The sequence below is a fragment of the Balaenoptera physalus genome (assembly GCF_965194825.1).
Source record: "Balaenoptera physalus genome assembly, chromosome: 2".
Taxonomy (NCBI): Eukaryota; Metazoa; Chordata; class Mammalia; order Artiodactyla; family Balaenopteridae; genus Balaenoptera; species Balaenoptera physalus.
This window is the reverse complement of record NC_138883.1, coordinates 142,615,623-142,636,590: the sequence shown is the minus strand read 5'-3', so window position 1 is coordinate 142,636,590 and position 20,968 is coordinate 142,615,623. Positions and strand designations below refer to the sequence as shown.

The following is a 20,968-nucleotide window of genomic DNA, read 5'->3' as shown; positions in this document are numbered from 1 at the left end:
TTTGTTATTCTACAGTGTATACAGTATATCAGAACAGTAATATAAGTGTATAATTTGTAAATATAAATTAGGCGAATACACTAAAAAACGGGGCAGAGGGCTTCCCTGGTGGCGCAGTGGTTGAGAGTCTGCCTGCGAATGCAGGGGACACGGGTTCGAGCCCTGGTCTGGGAAGATCCCACATGCCGTGGAGCAACCGGGCCCGTGAGCCACAACTACTGAGCCTGCGCGTCTGGAGCTTGTGCTCCGCAACAAGAGAGGCCGCGATACTGAGAGGCCCACGCACCGCGATGAAGAGTAGCCCCTGCTTGCCGCAACTAGAGAAAGCCCTAGCACAGAAACGAAGACCCAACATAGCAACCAATCAATCAATTAAATAAATAAATCTTTAAAAAAAAAAAAAAAAAAAACGGGGCAGATAATCAGAAAAGTTTAGAAACAATCTTGACAATTTGGGGGCCAAACTGATAAATTCTATTTCCTTTCCAGACTGCTTGATTATAAGCAATAACTAAAAGGAATGGTAATTAGTTTCTTATTTTTTCTTAAATACTGGCATGTAAACAAGGGTCGCTTATTTGGTTCTTTACTGTCTTTATATATATATATGTGTGTGTGTGTGTGTACACATGGTTTATTTTTACACTGAAGTATAGTTGATTTACAGTATAAGTCTCAGGTGTACAACACAGTGATTCACAATTTTTGAAGGTTATACTCCATTTATAGTTATTATAAAATATTAGCTATATTCCATGCTGTACAATATATCCTCATAGCTTATTTATTTTATACATAATAGTATGTACTTCTTAAACCCCTACCCCTTTATTGCCCCTCCCCCCTTCCCCCTCCCCTCTGGTAACCATTAGTCTATTCCCTGTATCTGTGAGTCTGTTTCTTTTTTGTTATATTCACTAGTTTGTTTTATTTTCTAGATTCCACATATAAGTGGTATCATACAGTATTTGCCTTTCTCTGAGTTATTTCACTAAGCATAATACCCTATGTAGATCCATCCATGTTGTTGCAAAAGGCAAAATTTCATTCTTGTTTATGGCTGAGCTCTTTATTGACTTTTATTACTCCTCCTTCTTGCTTTCAACCAGAAGTAAGGAGTAACTGAGGACTAGAACACTTGCTCTTAAACAGCTGTGGGCTCTCACAGTTTTTTCCACTTCTGAGTCCTAGTTTCTTGCCTGGAAACTTGAAGGAGTTAAACTCCGGATTCTCTAAAGGCCTGTTCAAGCTCTAACAGGACCAGTATGAACCTGAGAATGAGTCTCCTTGAATTTCGTGCCCAAGGTGCCTCACTTGCCTCATCCTAGTCCCAGTTCTGAGCTCTAAAATGCTCTAAGGGAATCTATTCGTGCTAAGTCTATCAAAACAAAAGGAATTCAGACCACAAATGTGCTCCAAATACCCAGGCAATTTGCTAAGATAATAACAAAAGTTGGAAGAGTTGCCTGCCCCAACATCCATTTTTCTCTCCTTCCTTAGTAATAGAACCTGAATTTATCTGCGATAGTGATTCTCCCAGCCTCGCTACAGTAGTTGGTGTGGCATTTAAGCAGAAGTGCTGTGAAGAGAGCCTGGGAAAACCTCTTAGAGGGGGTGGAGGGGCAATGCCTTCTGTGTTCCCTCCTCCACCACACTGCCTGAAACGCTGTGGTGGGAGCTCTAGAACCACCCTGGACTGGAAGATAAGATCCACCCCTTAGTGGTAAAGGAGCTATGAGCTGGATAAGCCTGGGACCCCCTGACTGTGGAATAGCCATACCTGCCTTGCACTGCCTACCTTTAGACTTCCTTTATGCAAGAAACTTCAACCTTATTGAAGGCATTAATTTTGGGGTTTTCTCTTACATGTTTCTGCATATAAGCTTGACAAATACAGATGGGTTAGCAGTAATTTACAGACTTAATGATAAAGATGGTATTAGAAACCTGGTAAAGAGCAAAGGAAACAGGCCTCTGACTCTATACAGGGGACGCTTTCTTAACACTTCACTGTACTCTAAGGAAAACAGACAAAAACTAACGCAGTACCTCGAACTCTAAGAAAAGCTTCCAGCTTTCTTCCCACTTCTGGACACCTTCAAAGAGTTCTTTGTGAACCTCATAGTAGTTTCTTAACCGCACAATCTCGGCATCATGGAGCTGGAGCAGATTTTCTGTGTAGTCCTCTGCAAGATATAGGCCCAGTAGTTTTAAAAAATCCCTCTAGTGTTTAGTATCCCAATTTACTAATCCCTCATCCCCCTAAAATGGAAACAGAATTTTCTTCCTTACAGTAAAAATGATACACGAGTAAGTGTATGTTGTGGATAATAAAAGCCAGGTTTGTCCCAATCAGCCTGGTGGGACGGACTAGAGACTAAGGGACTAGGGTGTGGACTAAAAGGACTAAGATTCTCAAAACTCTGTCATCTCTTGCCTTGTCTTAGGTTTCTTTCATATTCTTCCTTTCCACCCTGCCCAATAGAGGGCTGAGTCACAGAAAATGTCCAAAAATGTTGAATTTAGTAAAGATGGCTTCATCTTTATATTCAGTTCAGGTCAGACTAGAATTCCATTGGGCCCTGGGGTCATACTTCGTGGGCTCAAATGTGGGCTCTGCCATTTACCTGCTGTGTGTCTCTGGGTTAAGCTGTTCAACATTTACATGCCTCAGTGTCCTCATCTCTTGACATGAGAATTAAGTCAGATAATCCTGTTAAGAGTCTGACATTGCGCCTGGCACAGAGTAAGCACCTGATAAACTTGAGCTTCACAACTGCTACAGAGATATACTGCTTCAGAAACCAAGAGATCCCTTATTTCCCAATAGCATTTGCAAATGCTCATTTGAACGGGAATGGCAATTTATGCTGAATGGCCTGGAAAGGTAGCAATGTCTGTTCAGTAGAGGAAATACTTCCCAGTGAATGTCTGCACTTGTAAAAGACAAGTGAGCAGGCCACATGAAGAGCGACGCTTCTGTACGAACCAGAATAGTAAGGGGCAAAAGCTTGTCTCTGCTCCTGGCTATAAAAACACTGGTCCCAGTACTGAGCCAGCTCCACTCGTATTGCCTCAATCACTTTCTTCATGTTTTGCATTTTCAGTTCTTCCAACCGATCCACTTCTAATTGCAGCTGAAACAAAGAGACCTGTTAAAAGTGCTTGTCATACTTGTATACTCACGTAGGTTTGCAAAATATTTTCCCCCTTTTTAATAAAATTACAATACAAAACCACAGAGGTAAGTCAACACTCTTTATAACAATGATATCATAGGAGCCAGAAATCTAAGAAACATATGCGAAAGATAAAAGATGAGCAGGCTACTGCCACTCATTTCTGACGCTTGTCTTAGAAACAGGCTCACTCAAGGCAGAAGCTGGTAAAGACATCAGACTTGACACCAAAATGCTGACCCAGCACCCTTTGGGTTTCTTACCGCTTTCCGGACGTTGGCCTTTGACCCAGTCATAACTGTGGCCACAGCTTCTCTCTCTTCTGCAGGTATTTGCAACCTATCCCAGAGTTCTCGTATCTGAGCACGCAGCCCCTCACACACTGCTTCATTTTGTGATTTTCGCATTTCCAGCTGCAGCAAGGAAAGCCAGTGGTTATAGCAAAGACAGCAGCACAGAGAAAACTGGCCCTCTGGCCTCCCACAGAGACACATATGTACCCACATGGAGAAGAAGCACTTTTACAAGACTGTGAAGAGGTGTGTTTTCATGACTTCTGAAAACAAACTGTAAGGCTGTCATTATGATAGGATCTCAGACCCCAAGAATTAGGATTCAAATTTTTTTTTTTTTAATTTTATTTATTTATTTATTTATTTATGGCTGTGTTGGGTCTTCGTTTCTGTGCGAGGGGTTTCTCTAGTTGCGGCAAGCGGGGGCCAGTCTTCATCGCGGTGCGCGGGCCTCTCACTGTCGCGGCCTCTCTTGTTGCGGAGCACAGGCTCCAGACGCGCAGGCTCAGTAATTGTGGCTCACGGGCCTAGTTGCTCCGCGGCATGTGGGATCTTCCCAGACCAGGGCTTGAACCTGTGTCCCCTGCATTGGCAGGCGGATTCTCAACCACTGCGCCACCAGGGAAGCCCAGGATTCAAATTTTTAATTAAAAAATTTTTTTTTCAATTAAACACTAAGCTAATTCAAATGACTATTATTATTTCATCCAAAAATCTCAATTTCAGGGGATTTCCCTCATGGTCCAGTGGGTAAGACTCCCTGCTCCCAATGTAGGGGGCCAGGGTTCGATCCCTGGTCAGGGAACTAGGTCCCACACACATGCCACAACTAAGAGTCCGCATGCTGCAACTAAGGAATCCACAGGCTGCAACTAAAAAAGATCCCACATGCCACAACAAAGACCCAGCGCAGCGTAAATGAATGAATGAATAAATAAACATTAAAAAAAAAATCTCAATTTCACATTCTCAGAGCTATATATAAATTAAGGTTTTTGTTTAAAAAAAAATCAAGGTTGTGTTTCATATAATACTATTATCTTTTTTTTTTTGGCTGCACTGGGTCTTTGTTGCTGCATGCAGGCTTTCTCTAGTTGCGGCGAGAGGGAGCTACTCTTCACTGCAGTGCGAGGGCTTCTCATTGTGGTGGCTTCTCTTGTTGCGGAGCACAATCTCTAGGCGCGCAGGCTCAGTAGTTGTGGCTGGCAGGCTCTAGAGCACAGGCTCAGTACTTGTGGCGCATGGGCTCAGTTCCTCCACGGTACGTAGGATCTTCCCGGACCAGAGATCAAACCCGTATCCCCAGCATTGGCAGGTGGATTCCTAACCACTGGGCCACCAGGGAAGCCCTATCTCATTCTCTTAAAGGAAAAAACTGCAGTTTTCTCAGATTGCTGGATACTATGGAGATCCCAGGCCATAATTTGAGTAGACATTACCTGCCGTAGCAACTTCTGTAGTGTTGCAATATTTTCCAAAGATAAACAAAAGGCATCTTCATCTTCACAGACCACATCTCTTTCAAAGCTTGTGTCTGGTGTGTGTTCTAATTCTTCCATACACAGTATGATCTGTCTCTTTATGTTGACAAACTCCTCACGCCTAGATGCCTATTAAAAAAAAAAAAAAAAAAGATTACAAGATACCTAGAGGAAAGTCAAATGACTTTTAGTAAGTATGAATGTAAGCACACCTTTGTTTCCCTCAAAGTTGCCACGTGTTGTCTAAACTGGCTCAGCTCTTCTAAGCTGGGAACTGAGGTGCTGTCAATGTCATAGTGGGGCGTGCAAAGAATTTCACACAGTTCTTGATCTTGTTCTTGAAGTAGTTTCAGTTCTTGTTTTCTCTCCTTTTTCTGTTTTCTCATCAGTTCTACCTGAGTGCGCAAATCCTTTTCTAGCTGCAAGATGGTCGTCTCTCCTTCTTCCTGTATGAGACAATGTACCATTGTTAAGGTTCCAAGCGGATTTCTTCAAAGGAAGAGAAGACAACGAAAGAGGACTAGGATGACAGACTTTTAGTTAAACTTACAAATAAATCAACTTACAGCTAACAGAATATGGCACAAAGAGGGTCCCCTAACAAAGGTCCCCAATAAGGAAAGGTACCAGGGCACTTTTTACAAGAGGTAAAAATTGGTTGAAAAGCTTATTTTGAATTAGCTATAGGGTAGTATATTTAGCTCCCAACTAAATGTTTATCCCAATAATCCTAAACATCACTTAACCAATAAAAATCAATTTAGTACTCCTTGCTCTACTCCTAACTGATAAGCAGGAGAAAAAGAAAAGTGGCAGTTATATGTCCTATAAATTTTATTCAACATTGGTGAACTAAGAACTGTCATATAATTTAAGGGAGATGTACCACTGTATATCTAACTTCTCACCCAATTTCATATTGAAAATTAAAAAAAAAAAAGAAAGACTAAAGGGCTTCCCTGGTGGCGCAGTGGTTGAGAGTCTGCCTGCCAATGCGGGGGACACGGGTTCGAGCCCTGGTCTGGGAGGATCCCACATGCCGCGGAGCGGCTGGGCCCGTAAGCCACAATTACTGAGCCTGCGCGTCTGGAGCCTGTGCTCCACAACAAGAGAGGCCGCGACAGTGAGAGGCCCACGCACCGCGATGAAGAGTGGCCCCCACTTGCCACAACTAGAGAAAGCCCTCGCACAGAAATGAAGACCCAACACAGCCATAAATGAATAAATAAATTAATTAATTAAAAAATATATATATATATATATCAGATCCTGCCACTGTTCTACTAAAAAACCCTTTGTAGAAAAAAAAAAAAGACTAAAGAAAGAAACTATTTGTCCAAAATCAATGATATTTATGCCATTTGTGTTGATTTCAGGAAGCTCTACTGATGTCACAGTCCACCTGACTGCTCTTGGCTACCAGAAATGAATTAGCCTTAACCCTTTAAAGACAGTCTCCTCCTCCTAGGCTGACTCCACTGAGATACCCAGGCAGTTCTTTCTGGAACAGGGAGAAGGACCTGAGACCTTATTGGTACCACATTAGCCACTGTGTGCTGTCCTTGCACCCACATCTATTCTAATTACCTTCCCAAACTCCACGTTTGTCTTCATTTTTATGATCCCAACACTGTTTTTACCGGTTCTAGCCAGGGATATGTTTTGGGGTCCCTCTGTCATTCATGTCATGCTTGCTGGTGTCCTCATTCAAGTCCGATTTGTGCTGGACCACAGGACAGCAACCTCTCAGCAAAGTACACAGATAAACATGGCATGCCCTGAATTTGACTACGCTCTCTTGATATTCCAGCTGTGGATACATCTCTTCTCAAGTGGCCATTCTGGCTCGTTCAGGGATATGTAGCTTTCGGGTATGAAAAAATCCACAGAGGCAGATTTTTTGGGTAACTTTTCCTTATATCACTAGTCACTTTTGTTTCCTAAGTAGCTCTCTTCATTTTCTTTCAAAGAAAGAATGGAATGATATCGTCTATGCCTAGCTCAGAGTTTAAAAAAATTTTTGTGTCCTACAAATTGATAGTAAGAGGCTTGTTTTTGATTAAAACATTGCAACACTTAGCTGCTTCACCTCTCAACAGGGCAACTCTTCACATAAGTGAAAACTGCTTTGCTGGAACCAAGTAACTCGGCAGCACATTTTCCCCATTTCTCATGTCCAGTATCAGCCCTACAAGGAAACTTTCCACCTGTATGTAGCCCCAAATCAAAGTTCTTCCCTAAATCTCAGACCCAAGCAGGATCCCCTGACACCCTGCCATGTACCTGAAATGGCTCGACATGTAGCTCACTGCACAGAGTGTTCAGCTCTTTTTGACAGATGGCTATGCTTTTGATGAGCCTTTCCTTCAGGCTTTCCTCTTCAGCAATCATCATATCCAGGAGGTCCTACGAGAGATAAAACAGTCCCATAAAAGTTTTGGGTGTTTTCTCCATTGGCCTCAAACAACAAATAACACCAAAACCCTCATAATTTCAAATTTTAAAGGAAGGACTTAAACAAAACCAGGACTTCCCTGGCGGTCCAGTGGTTAAGATTCTGCGCTCCCAATGCAGGGGGCACAGGTTCGATCCATGGTCGGGGAACTAGGATCCTGTATGCTGCACGGCGTGGCCAAAACAAACAAACAAACAAACAAAAAACCAGGAGGAGCCTGTGACATCCTAGTGTCACTTCTATATGCTATCTTAGATGAGAAACCAACATCCTTACCCCTGTCCCACTACAAAGAGATCAGTATTACTCAACTCACCTTGATATGCTTCTTTACAACCTCAGTTCTTTGTAACCGCTGGTCCTCTGGAATCCCAATCAATTCCCATATTTCCCGAAGGTGATTCAGGGCTTTCTGGAGACATACTATGGATTCCTCTGCCAGCACCTCACTAAAAAGCAAAAGAGAAGCCAGCTACATGAGCCACTGCCTCCAGCCTAAAAGCAGTATTTACGAAACTAAACAAACTAGTTTCGCAGTGGGCTCAAGGCTAAAACAAATTGAAAACAAGCATTCAGCTTAACTCATCTTGAACACACTCCTATCCTTCCCCCTCCAAACACCACAACACTGGCAAAGCAAAATCCAGTATCATATTATCAATTCAGTGTGGAAATTCAATCTTCTGAATAATACTCAGAATCTGGACTTTGATCAATGATTCTACCTATGGCAGTACAATACAGAATTTTAAATGCTTTTATTAAAGAAAAAACAGACAAAAATGTCAGCTCTTATAAAATAGCTGGCAATTTATTGCGATTTTGTTACTCATTTTTTCCCTTCCTGTTTTTTTAAGCTATAATTGACATATATAGCACTGTATAAGTTTAAGGTATACAGCATAATGATTTGATTTACATACATCATGAAGTAATTATCACAATAAGTTTAGTAAACATCCATCATCTCATATAGGTACAAAATTAAAGAAATAGAAAAAAATTTTTTTTCCTTGTAATGAGAACTCATAGGGTTTACTCTCTTAACAACTTTCATAACTAACATACAGTGGTGCTGGGACTTCCCTGGTGGTCCAGTGGATAAGGCTCTGCGCTCCCAGTGCAGGGGGCCCGGGTTTGATCCCTGGTCAGGGAACTAGATCCTGTGTGCATGCCGCAGCTAGGAGTCCACATGCTGCAACTAAAGATCCTGCATGCCTAAAGAAGACCCGGCGCAGCCATCCATAAATAAATTAAATAAATAAATATTTTTTAAAATACAGTGGTGCTAATTATATTTATCATGTTCTATATTACATCCCTAGTACTTATTTATCTTAAAACTGATTCCTTATAACCTTTTGACTGCCCTCATCCAGTTCCCCACCCCCAGCCTCTGGTAACCTAAGACTCTAATCTCTTCTATGAGTTTGTTTGTTTTTGAAATATAATTGACCTATAACACTATGTTAGTTCCTGTTACAGAACACAGTGATTTGATATAATCACCTCACAACTGATCACCACAATAAGTCTAGCTATGATATGTCACCATACAAAGATATTACATAGTTATTGACTATATTCCCCACACTGTACACTTCATACCTGTGACACATTTATTTTGCAACTGGAAGTTTGTATTTCTTAATCTGCCTCACCTATTTCTTTCCTCCCCCTACCCCCCACCCCTCTTGGCAAATTCCTGTTTGTTCTCTGTATCTATAACTGTGTTTACATTTTATTATGTTTGTTCATTTGTTTTATCTTTTTAAATTCCACATATAAGTGAAATTACATGGTATTTGTCTGTCTCTGTCTGACTTATTTCACTTAGCATAATGTCCTCTAAGTCCATCCATGTTGTCACAAATGGCAAAATTTCATTCTTTTTTTATGCCTGAGTAATATTCCAGTGTGTGTGTGCATGCACACACACATACATACATACACACACAAACATATACACATATTCTTTATCCATTCATCTACTGATGGGCACTTAGGTTGCTTCCATATCTTGGATGCTGCAATAAACATAGAGGTGCACATATCTTTTCGAATTAAGTGTTTTGTTTTCTTTGGATAAATACTCAGGAGTGGAATTGCTAGATCATACGGTAGTTCTATTTCTAATTTTTTGAGGAATCTCCATACTGTTTTCCATAGTGGCTACTCCAATTTATATCCCCTCCAACAGTGCACAAGCGTTCCCTTTTCTCCACATCCTCGCCAATACGCGTTATCTACTGTCTTTAATAACAGCCATTCTGGGCTTCCCTGGTGGCTCAGGGGTCGAGAATCCGCCTGCCAATGCAGGGGACACCGGTTCAAGCCCTGGTCTGGGAAGATCCCACATGCTGCGGAGCAACTGGGCCCATGAGCCACAACTACTGAGCCTGCACGTCTGGAGCCTGTGCTCCGCAACAAGAGAGGCCGCGATAGTGAAAGGCCCGTGCACTGCGATGAAGAGTGGCCCCCACTTGCTGCAACTAGAGAAAGCCCTCGCACAGAAACAAAGACCCAACACAGCCATAAATAAATAAATAAATAAATAAAATTTTAAAAAACAAAAATAATAATAATAATAGTCATTCTGACAGTTGTGAGGTGATTATCTCATTGTGGTTTTGCATTTCCCTTTTGATTAGTGATGTTAAGCATCTTTTTATGTGCCTGTTGACTATCTGTATGTCTTCCTTGGAAAAATGTCTATTCAGATCCTCTGCCCATTTTTTAATCAGGTTGCTCATTCTTCTCAACGTTGAGTTGTGTAAGTTCTCTGTATATTTTGGATATTAACCCCTTCTCAGATATACTGTTTTCAAATATCTTCTCCCATTCAGTAGGTGGCCTTGTTGTTGTTCTTAAACTACAACTATTAATTTACAGAATGGCTAAAATTTAAAAAATAATCAGGTGTTGGTGAGTATACAGAAAAGCCAGAACTTTCATATACTACTGCTTGGAGTGTGAATTGGTACAACCACTTTGAAAACTGTTGGCAGTATCTGCTAAAGCTGAACCCAGCAGTTCCATGTCTACATACATACCCAGCGGAAATGTACACATATGTACCAAAGGTATGTACCAAAATGATCAAAGCAGCACTACTCATAATATCATAAAGGTAGAAACAACCTAGATGTCCATCAACAGAATAGAGAAACAGTACATTCCTACAATGGAATAATACAGCAATGAATAAAAAAACATGGATGAATCTCAGAAACATCACGTTGAGCTATGCTAAATGAAAGAGGTCAAATGCAAAAAGACTACATACTATATGATTCTATCTTATGAAATTTTAGAAAAGGCAAAACTATAGTGAAAGAAAGCAAATGAGCTGCCTGGAATTGGGGCAGGGGATCAACTGCAAAGGGGCACAAGGCAACTTTTTTTTTTTTTTAATTTATTTTTGGCTGCGTTTGGTCTTCGTTTCTGTGCAAGGGCTCTCTCCAGTTGCGGCAAGTGGGGGCCACTCTTCATCGCGGTGCGCGGGCCTCTCACTATCGCAGCCTCTCTTGTTGCAGAGCACAGGCTCCAGACGCGCAGGCTCAGTAGTTGTGACTCACGGGCCTTGTCGCTCTGCGGCATGTGGGATCTTCCCAGACCAGGGCTCGAACCTGTGTTCCCTGCATTGGCAGGCAGATTCTCAACCACTGCGCCACCAGGGAAGCCCAAGGCAACTATTTTTAGGGTGACAGAATGGTTCTAGATCTTAATGGTGATGATGATTACATAACTATACACAGTGACCAAAATTCAAACTGTACATGTGAAATGAGTCAATTTTACTGTATGTAAATTATACCTCAATTCTTAAAGAAAAAAAAAAAAGGGAGGTAAAAGAAACAACTAAGATGGAAAAACAGAACAAAAAGTTGGGGAAGAAGAGGAAAAACAGCCATATAAGCAAGCATCTATCACTACATGATTCCAATTATACAAAGTTCAAAAACAGGCAGAACTAAGCTTTGCTTTGAGAAGTCAGGATAGTGGTTGTCATCGTCCTGGGGTTACAGTGTGCTGACTTTATGAAAATCCATCAAGTTTGCACTTGATTTGTGTGCATTTCTGAATGTATGTTATACTTCAATTACAAAAAGTTTATTTAAAAAATTATTCACTGTTTATCTGAAGCACAAATTTAACTGTGTACCTTGTGTTTTATCTTTCAAAAAAAACTTCAGTTTTCTTTTTCTTTGGCCTCACTGCACAACTTGTGAGATCTTAGCTCCCCGACCAGGGATCGAACCTGCACCCTCGGCAATGAAAGCGCAGTCTTAACCACTGCCCGCCAGGGAATTCTCAAAAAACCTTTACTTTAAAAATGATAACCCTTAGTCTGCTTCACACAGCATTTAAATAACAGAGATTTTCTCTCCTTTCTTGGTACACCTGGATAACAAAGAGACCACTCTGGCACCAGAGAAACTAAACTCTGGATGTGCTTTGCTATCAGTTAGCCAGGAGGCCTCGAACAAGTCACTGAAGCTCTTTGTGTGCAAATGATGAGGATAGAGGCTCTCACTGGCCCCCTCTCTGTCGCAGCATATTCAGGGGTTCTGAATCACCAGCCTAGATCTCCAAGAACATCAGTTTCTCCATAGGTTTTTTTTTTTCTTTTCTGTTCACTTCTTCCTTCCTTCCTTCTTTCCTTCCTTTCCTCTCTCTCTATTTATTTATTTATTTAATTTTATTTTTGGCTGCGTTGGGTCTTCGTTGCTGCACTGGCTTTCTCTAGTTGCGGCAAGCAGGGGCTACTCTTCGTTGGGGTGCACAGGCTTCTCATTGCAGTGGCTTCTCTTGTGGAGCACGGGCTCTAGGGCGCACGGGTTTCAGTAGTTGTGGCGCGTGGACTCAGTAGTTGTGGTGCACGGGCTTAGTTGCTCCACAGCATGTGGGAGCCTCCCGGACTAGGGCTCAAACCCATGTCCGCTGAATTGGCAGACGGATTCCCAACCTTGCACCACCAGGGAAGTCCTCCTTAGGTTTTAATATATTCATATCCAAGACATTTCTCTAGCCAAGAAATCCCAATTCAAATGTTGCCTGTCCTAGTTCAAGAAAAACTTCTGCACAAATACCAGCTGCCTATATACCGGACGGCCAATTATCAATACCCCCATAATGAAGAGTGTTTAAAAGAATTTACAGGGACTTCCCTGGTGGTCCAGTGGGTAGGACTTGGCACTCCCAGTGCAGGGGGCCCGGGTTTGATCCCTGGTCAGGGAACTAGATCCCACGTGCATGCCGCAACTAAGACACCGGCGCAGCCAAGAGGAATTATTAAAAAAAAAAAAAAAGGGGGCTTCCCTGGTGGCACAGTGGTTGAGAGTCTGCCTGCCAATGCAGGGGACACGGGTTCGAGCCCTGGTCTGGGAGGATCCCACATGCCGCGGAGCAACTAGGCCCGTGAGCCACAACTACTGAGCCTGTGCGTCTGGAGCTTGTGCTCCGCAACAAGAGAGGCCACGATAGTGAGAGGCCCGCGCACCGCGATGAAGAACGGCCCCCGCTTGCCGCAACTAGAGAAAGCCCTTGTACAGAAACGAAGACCCAACACAGCCAAAAATAAATAAATAAATAAATAAATAATAAAAATAAAGGAATTCCTTTAAAAAAGAAAGAATTTACTGTACTCCATTTTAGAAATGTTAACAGGTATCAAGGTATTTAATATAATCTCAATTAACTCAAGTTTAACTACAGTGCTTCCTCAGACAAATAATCCCTTTGCACTTCACTTTTAAGACAAAAGAACCCACAAGTCAAAATCCTAATTTTAGCATTTTATGTAAAATAACCTATACAAGAGGGACTTCCCTGGTGGCGCAGTGGTTAAGACTCTGTGCTCCCAATGCAGGGGGCCCAGGTTGAATCCCTGGTCAGGGAACTAGATCCCACATGCATGCCACAACTAAGAGGCCGCATGCCACAACTAAGGAGCCCACCTGCTGCAACTAAGGAGCCAGTGAGCCACAACTAAGGAGCCAGTGAGCCGTGACTAAGGAGCCCATGTGCCACAACTAAGACCTGGTGCAACCAAATAAATAAACATTTTTTAAAAAATTAAAAAATAAAATAAAATAAAATAAAATAACCTACAAGAGGACTTCCCTGGCGGTCCAGTGGTTAAGACTCCGTGCTCCCAATGCAGGAGGTCCAGGTTGAATCCCTGGTCAGGGAACTAGATCCCACATGCATGCCACAACTAAGAGTTCTCATGCCACAACTAGGAGCCCACATGCCACAGCTAAGGAGCCCACCTGCTGCAAATAAGGAGCCAGCAAACCGCAACTAAGGAGCCCGTGTGCCACAACGAAGACAGTGTAAACAACCCAAATGGCCATCAACTAATGAACAGGTAAATATGATATACCTATACAATGGAATAATATTTGACAATAAACCTTGAAAACATTATGCCAAGTGAAAGAAGCCAGTCACAAAAGAGGACATATCATGATTCCATTTATGTGAAATATCCAGAATAGGCAAATCGATAGAGAAAGAAGTGGATTAGCAGTTGCCTAGGGCTGGGATTCAGGGGAGGGAGGTGGGTGGGAAAAGGGGATTGACCCCTAATAGGTATGAGTTTTTTAAAGGGATGATAAAAATGTTAACTGACTGCAGTGATAGTTGCACAACTCTGAATATACTAAAAATAATTAAATTGTAACACGTTAAATAGGTGAATTGTATAGTATGAGGATTATATCTCAATAAAGCTGTTATTTAAAAATATCTGGCACATAATAGGAAGTTGTGAAATTTGTGACTTACTTGAAAAACAGATATGATTGCTAATTCATTTAGTCAAATTACTTCTACAAAATAAAATGACATGAAATTGGGATAAAATTCATAGATCTCAAAATCAATTAAAAACTAAACACCTATACAGCAGATGGACTGCTAAACTCCAGCAGATGGGCCTAAACACAATTTGTTATAATGAAAAAGTTAACCCTCCCTTGGAGCTGATTACTTTAACAAGTGTTTGGAATTACCAAATATTCTAGAAGCAGTTCTCATGACAGTATAATTTTCTCTTTTTTTTGAATTTTTGAATTTTATTTATTTTTTTATACAGCAGTTGTTAGTTATCTATTAGTTATCTATTTTATACACATCAGTGTATACATGTCAATCCCAATCTCCCAATTCATACCACCCCCACCCCCCACCCCCCGCCACTTTCCCCCCTTGGTGTCCATACGTTTGTTCTCTACATCTGTGTCTCTATTTCTGCCCTGCAAACCGGTTCATCTGTACCATTTTTCTAGGTTCCACATATATGCGTTAATATACAATATTTGTTTTTCTCTTTCTGACTTACTTCACTCTGTATGACAGTCTCTAGATCCATCCACATCTCTACAAATGACCCAATTTCGTTCCTTTTTATGGCTGAGTAATATTCCATTGTATATATGTACCACTTCTTCTTTATCCATTCGTCTGTTGATGGGCATTTAGGTTGCTTCCATGACCTGGCTATTTTAAATAGTACTGCAATGAACATTGGGGTGCATGTGTCTTTCTGAATTATGGTTTTCTCTGGGTGTATGCCCAGTACTGGGATTGCTGGGTCATATGGTAATTCTATTTTTAGTTTTTTAAGGAAACTCCATACTGTTCTCCATAGTGGCTGCATCAATTTACATTCCCACCAACAGTGCAAGAGAGTTCCCTTTTCTCCACACCCTCTCCAGCATTTGTTGTTTGTAGATTTTCTGATGATGCCCATTCTAACTGGTGTGAGGTGATACCTCATTGTAGTTTTGATTTGCATTTCTCTAATAATTAGTGATGTTGAACAGCTTTTCATGTGCTTCTTGGCCACCTGTATGTCTTCTTAGGAAAAATGTCTATTTAGGTCTTCTGCCCATTTTTTGATTGGGTTGTTTGTTTTTTAAATATTGACCTGCATGAGCTGTTTATATATTTCTGTTTATATATTTTCAAAGAATTAAAAAACTCTTTATAACATTCCAATTATACGAGTTTAATTCTTATATCATTCTGACACCTCTTTCTTACATCCCTGCCATTACCCTTACTTTCAAAAGACTTCCCTGGTGGTCCAGTGAGTAAGACTCCATGCTCCCAATGCAGAGGGGCTGGGTTCGATCCCTGGTCGGGGAACTAGTTCCCACACGCATGCTGCAACTAAGAGTTCGCGTGCCGCAACTAAAGATCCCGTGTGCCGCAACTAAGATCCGGTGCGGCCTAAATAAATAAATAAATATTAAGGGGGGGAGAAAAAAAGACAGCCAGAATCTCACCCCTCCCCACTTCTGCCTTTGCCTCCCTGGTCCAGGTCACCACTATCATCGCTTCATCTGTACCACTGCCCTGGTCTTTTAACTGGTCTCCCTGCTTCTGCCTTGGCCTCCTTAAGCTTATTGTGTGCACGGAAGCCACAAGCCTCCATGCCCGCAAAATCCTCCAGTGATTCCTTATCTTAGAGGAAAATCTTCTGACTTTACAAAGGCCTCCAGAGCCCTTTAATCTACTCCAGTCACACTGGACTCCTTGCTCTTTCGGGAACCCACCGGGCACTGGCCTACCTCAGGCGCTGGCATTTGCCATTCCCTCAACCTAGACTGTCTTCCCCTAGGTGTCCCATGGCTTGCCCCTTGCCACCTTTCGGTCTTTTCTCAAAGATCACCTTCTCAGGGAGGCCTTTCCTGACCAATCTCTTTAACACTGCAACTCCCCTTTCCCACACCTTCAGTACTTATCCCCTTTCTCTGCTTGATTTCTCTCCATAGCACTTATTACCATTTAATGTAAAATTTGCTTAATTATTACCTTTTTTTTTTGTTATTAAAATGTAACCTCTAAAGGGCAAGGATGTCAGTTGTGTTCACTGCTGAATCCCCACCACTTAGAATGGTGTCTTATATATAATAAAGATTCAAGAAGAATATTTGAACAAATAAAGATGTTTCAAAAAAGCTGTATGATCTTACGACACCTGAGTGCAGTCACTGTAAATAATAATTATCATGGTATACTACTCAATCTATAGATCTAATGTGATCCCTATCAAATTATCCAGGACATTTTTCACAGAAATAGAACAAATAATCCTAAAATTTATATGGAACCATAAAAGACCCAGAATTGCCAAAGCAATCCTGAGGAAAAAGAACAAAGCAGGAGGCATAACCCTCCCAGACTTCAGACAATACTACAAAGCTACAGTAATCAAAACAGCATGGTACTGGCACAAAAACAGACATTTGGATAAATGGAACAGAATACAGTGCCCAGAAATAAACTCATACACCTATGGACAATTAATCTTTGACAAAGGAGGCAAGAATACACAATGGGGAAAAGACAGTCTCTTCAGCAAGCAGTGTTAGGAAAGCTGGACAGCTGCATGTAAATCAATGAAGTTAGAACACACCATCACACCACACACAAAAATAAACTCAAAATGGCTTAAAGACTTAAATATAAGTCATGACACCATAAAACTCCTAGACAAGAACATAAGCAAAACATTCTCCTACATAAATCATACCAATGTTTTCTTAGGTCAGTCTCCCAAGGCAACAGAAATAAAAACAAAAATAAACAAATGGGACCTAATCAAACCTACAGGCTGTTGCACAGCAAAGGAAACCATAAAAAAATGAAAAGACAACCTACGGAATGGGAGAAAACATTTGCAAATGATGCGACAGATAAGGGCTTAATCTCCAAAATATATAAACAGCACATACAATTCAACAACAAAAAAACCAAACAACCCAATCGAAAAATGGGCAGAAGACCTTAAGAGACATTTCTCCAAAGAAGACATACAGATGGTCAGCAGGCACATGAAAAGATGCTCAACATCATTAATTATTAGAGAAATGCAAATCAAAACTACAGTGAGGTACCACCTCACACTGGTCAGAATGGCCATCATAAAAAGTCTACAAATAACAAATGCTGGAGAGGGTGTGGAGAAAAGGGAAACCTCCTACACTATTGGTGGGAATGTAAGTTGGTGCAGCCACTATGGAAAACAGTGTAGAGGTTCCTCAAAAAACTAAAAACAGAGTTACCATATGATACAGTAATTCCACCCATGGGGCATACACCCAGACTAACTATAATTTGAAAAAATACATGCACCCCTATGTTCACAGCAGCACTATTTACAATAGCCAAGACATGGAAACAACCTAAATGTCCATCGACAGATGAATGGATAAAGAAGATGTGGGGCTTCCCTGGTGGCGCAGTGGTTAAGAATCCGCCTGCCAATGCAGGGGACACGGGTTCGATCCCTGGTCTGGGAAGATCCCACAGGCCACGGAGCAACTAAAAGCCGGTACGCCACAACTACTGAGCCTGCGCTCTAAAGCCCGCGAGCCACAACTACGGAGCCCGTGAGCCACAACTACTGAAGCCTGTGGGCCTACAGCCCGTGCTCCACAACAAGAGAAGCCACCACCATGAGAAGCCCACGCACCGCAACAAAGTGTAGCCCCCGCTCGCCACAACTAGAGAAAGCCCACGCGAAGCAACGAGACCCCAACGCAGCCAAAAATAAATAAATAAATAAATAAATTTAAAAAATAATAAATAAAAGTGTTTAAAAAATAATATATGTGTATAACTGAATCACTCTGCTGTACAGCAGAAATTAAACACAACATTGTAAATTTCAATAAGACTTTAAAAATAAATAAAAGCATAAAAAATGTTAAAAAAATAATCATCATGGTACAATTATGTAGTGCCTTTCTACATGGTTTCAGGTAATTCCCTAAAAGGTGCAAACTTGAGACTTTTTTCTTAGTACATCACTGAAAAACTGAGGGTGCTTACAAGAATACCACCCAAGAATACAGAGGTTGAAAAGGGGGCCAATTTTTCCAGTCTCTTGAACCTAAGTCACTAGACTGGAAGATATCCCAAATGACCCTCTAAATGATTTCCTACCTTCTGGCAGCATTCTACTGAAACAAAGTCCTATTTTTTCCTAAATAGCCCTCCAGAGAAGCTTTGTTAAGCTCCTCTGTACAATCTGCTTCAGAAATCGATAGCCAATAGTTAATTCAGTGACCATTCTGATAACCATGTTCCTCAGGCATACTTCTCATAGTCCTCTCTAAATATGAATACCTGAAATCCAGATTACCTGAAGGTCTGGTTTTGTTAGTAGAGTAATTCCAGTTGCTCTTTTAAAGCCTAATTATATCTGTCAGCCTGGAACCAAAGTTAATTGATAACTTTTCCTCCCCCTTCATTTACTTTCTTGAAAGCAGTAGATGCCTGAACAATCCAAAAACTGTTAATGGACTTGGAGTAAGAGTTTCCTGTAAAATGTCATTTAAAATTTTACTAGTCCTCAGAATGCATCATTAGCTGAAATGCACAGCAGCTTAAATGTGCTGTCTTTTATATAAGATATTTGTAATCCACAACCTTACACCTGAGATCTGTTTTTCCAATGGTACCAGTGATTTGTACTCCATTCCCATTCTCACGAGGGCAAGCATTTGAAAAAGAACGCTCGGAATTAGTAATCATGGAAGGAGGAAACTTACAAAGCCATACATCAATCAGTTTGATTAGTAACTATAAATTATTTAATAATGAATCATCACAATGCTTCACCCACTACTTATAGAAAATAAGGTTAACATCTGCATCGCTTTTAACACAAAAGTCCTATGCACTGACATTATTTTTATTTTAGAGATGAGCAAACTGACATTCAACATTTTTGCCCAAAGTCACAAGGCTGATAGGTGGCACTGTGGTGCGTCTGGTCCCAATTTCAATTCGGACACTCCTTTCCCAGCACTGCCTGAGAAGTTGTTAAAACGACAGGAAAAGAATTCCTTTATCGGAGTTTTTCAACTTGCACGAAAACCAAGCTATCTTTCCAATTCAAGTAAAGTGTTAACACTGCAACCCAGATACATCGAAAAGCAACGATAAATTAAAAACTGCACGGCTTTATTTAAAGAAAAACTAGAAACACTGACCATAGAAGACTCAGGACTTAGGACAAGCCGTCGGTGCTAAGAAGCAGCACCTGAGACGCTTTGCTGGCGGAGAGGGTGGGGCTCCCGGACGCCAGCTCTGACCGCCCGGCACCGGGGGCGCCGCGGGCCCGCCTGGCCTCCCGCCGCTTCTCCCGGGCACCTGCGCTCGGCCCGCACCCGGGCGTCGGGGCCTGCGGGAGCCCGCGGCCCCAGGGAAGGCGCACGTCAGGTCTGGCCTCCACCCCGCCAAGGGCCCGCGGCCCCGGGGAAGGCGCACGTCAGGTCTGGCCTCCACCCCGCCAAGGGCCCGCGGCCCGTGCACCGGCTCGCCGCTTCCCAGCCGTGCCTGGCTTCTTCCAGCCTCACTCGGGCGCCGGCTGAAGAGACACCCCGGCCCACGGCCTAAGGCGGCCTCTCGGACTCCGCACCGCCCCGCCACCGCCCCGCGCCCGGGACCGGCACAGATGCCTCCCACGTCCCCTCTATTCCCTCACAACCCGCACCTTCTCCTCATGGCGGACGCTCCAAGAGGGCGGGCGTCGAGGCCCCGACCCTCTCCACGCGGGCCCGAGCGCAGCAACCACCCGCAAGCACCGGCGGTCTCACTCCCGGTAGCCGTTCCACGAGCCGTTAGGCCTCCGCAGAATTTCAAACCGAACGCCGAGGCGGAGGAGCCCCGCGATTGGTGCCGCGTCCCGTGGCTCCTCGCGAAGCCCCGCCTCGCCCCGCCCCCCGGCGCGCCGTGGCTAGGGGCGGGGACTCGCGCACTGGGCATGGGAAGCGCTCGCGCGCCGGCGGGAGACGGGGTCGCTGTGTGCGCGTACGCGCGCCTCTTTTGCCTCGCTTTTCTGTAGCCGGGAGGGGACGTCCAAACCTCGCGAGCCGGCAACCTCCTCGGAGTTCAGCCCGGCCCCGGCGCGGTTTTGATTCGAAGTGCGTGTCGCCGCCCAGAGACCGCCCGGTGTCCGGATCTCCCCGGCGTGGCGCGTAAACGGCCTTGCCGCCCTCAGCCGGCAAGGTGACGTGAGAGGGATTAACAGAAAAGCCTGGCGCCATAATTTGTTTCCCTTGCTCATTCAGGCAGCAAGCCTGGGGACCGAGCAATTTCCCCAGATGTAGGAAACCATGACCTAAAGGGAAAGGGAAGGGACGGACACTGAACCCTGCTCACCGACCTGGTACCTTTCTAGACGAGTGATCCCATTTAATCTCCCCAACCATCCCGCTAGGTATTATCGCCATTCTACAAAGGGAACTGTCTCAAAAAGGTCTGAGTGACTTGCCCAAGTAACGACTGTAAATGAATGGAGATTACCTGGATCGTGGTTTTCTTTCAAATTACCTGAATTTATATAATTGTTATATAAAAATTTAAAAACTCAAAATCGACAAAGTACTTTTGTATCCTTGCTACATGCCTTAATGCTTATATATCACTTTTTCCTTTTTTCATGGTTGCATAATATATTGGCGTGTAGATTCATAATTCAACTATTTTGCCATCAATGGATATTTAGGTTGTACTTTCTACAAATAAATGTCTTCA

At 42.7% G+C, this 20,968-nt stretch overlaps 2 protein-coding genes across 13 annotated transcripts in view; one reads left to right on the top strand and one right to left on the bottom strand.

Annotated features, from left to right (window-relative positions):
* The window catches only part of RCCD1 (RCC1 domain containing 1), a 34,389-nt gene extending 27,160 nt beyond the window's left edge, over positions 1 to 7,229 (top strand). For 6 of the 9 annotated variants that reach the window (XM_082448789.1, XM_082448787.1, XM_082448786.1 and 3 more), the window contains 2 exons: positions 3,593 to 3,718; positions 5,343 to 5,897. In XM_082448789.1, the coding sequence (XP_082304915.1) occupies positions 3,593 to 3,718; positions 5,343 to 5,372 (156 nt within the window). In that variant the 3' untranslated portion in view covers positions 5,373 to 5,897. Of the gene's footprint in view, positions 1 to 3,364; positions 3,484 to 3,592; positions 3,719 to 5,342; positions 5,898 to 6,329 lie in introns of those variants that run through there. The other 3 variants (XM_082448795.1, XM_082448792.1, XM_082448793.1) reach the window with 3 other exon arrangements.
* The window catches only part of PRC1 (protein regulator of cytokinesis 1), a 29,803-nt gene extending 9,693 nt beyond the window's left edge, over positions 1 to 20,110 (bottom strand). Inside the window, exons 1-8 of one of the 4 annotated variants that reach the window (XM_082448685.1) lie at positions 19,926 to 20,110; positions 7,725 to 7,857; positions 7,237 to 7,359; positions 5,166 to 5,399; positions 4,912 to 5,082; positions 3,443 to 3,592; positions 2,990 to 3,137; positions 2,050 to 2,186 (exon numbers count right to left, since the gene is read on the bottom strand). In XM_082448685.1, the coding sequence (XP_082304811.1) occupies positions 2,050 to 2,186; positions 2,990 to 3,137; positions 3,443 to 3,592; positions 4,912 to 5,082; positions 5,166 to 5,399; positions 7,237 to 7,359; positions 7,725 to 7,857; positions 19,926 to 19,936 (1,107 nt within the window). In that variant the 5' untranslated portion in view covers positions 19,937 to 20,110. The remainder of the gene's footprint in view (positions 1 to 2,049; positions 2,187 to 2,989; positions 3,138 to 3,442; positions 3,593 to 4,911; positions 5,083 to 5,165; positions 5,400 to 7,236; positions 7,360 to 7,724; positions 7,858 to 19,925) is intronic. The other 3 variants (XM_082448686.1, XM_082448687.1, XM_082448688.1) reach the window with 3 other exon arrangements.
* Between the last annotated feature and the right edge of the window lie 858 nt (positions 20,111 to 20,968).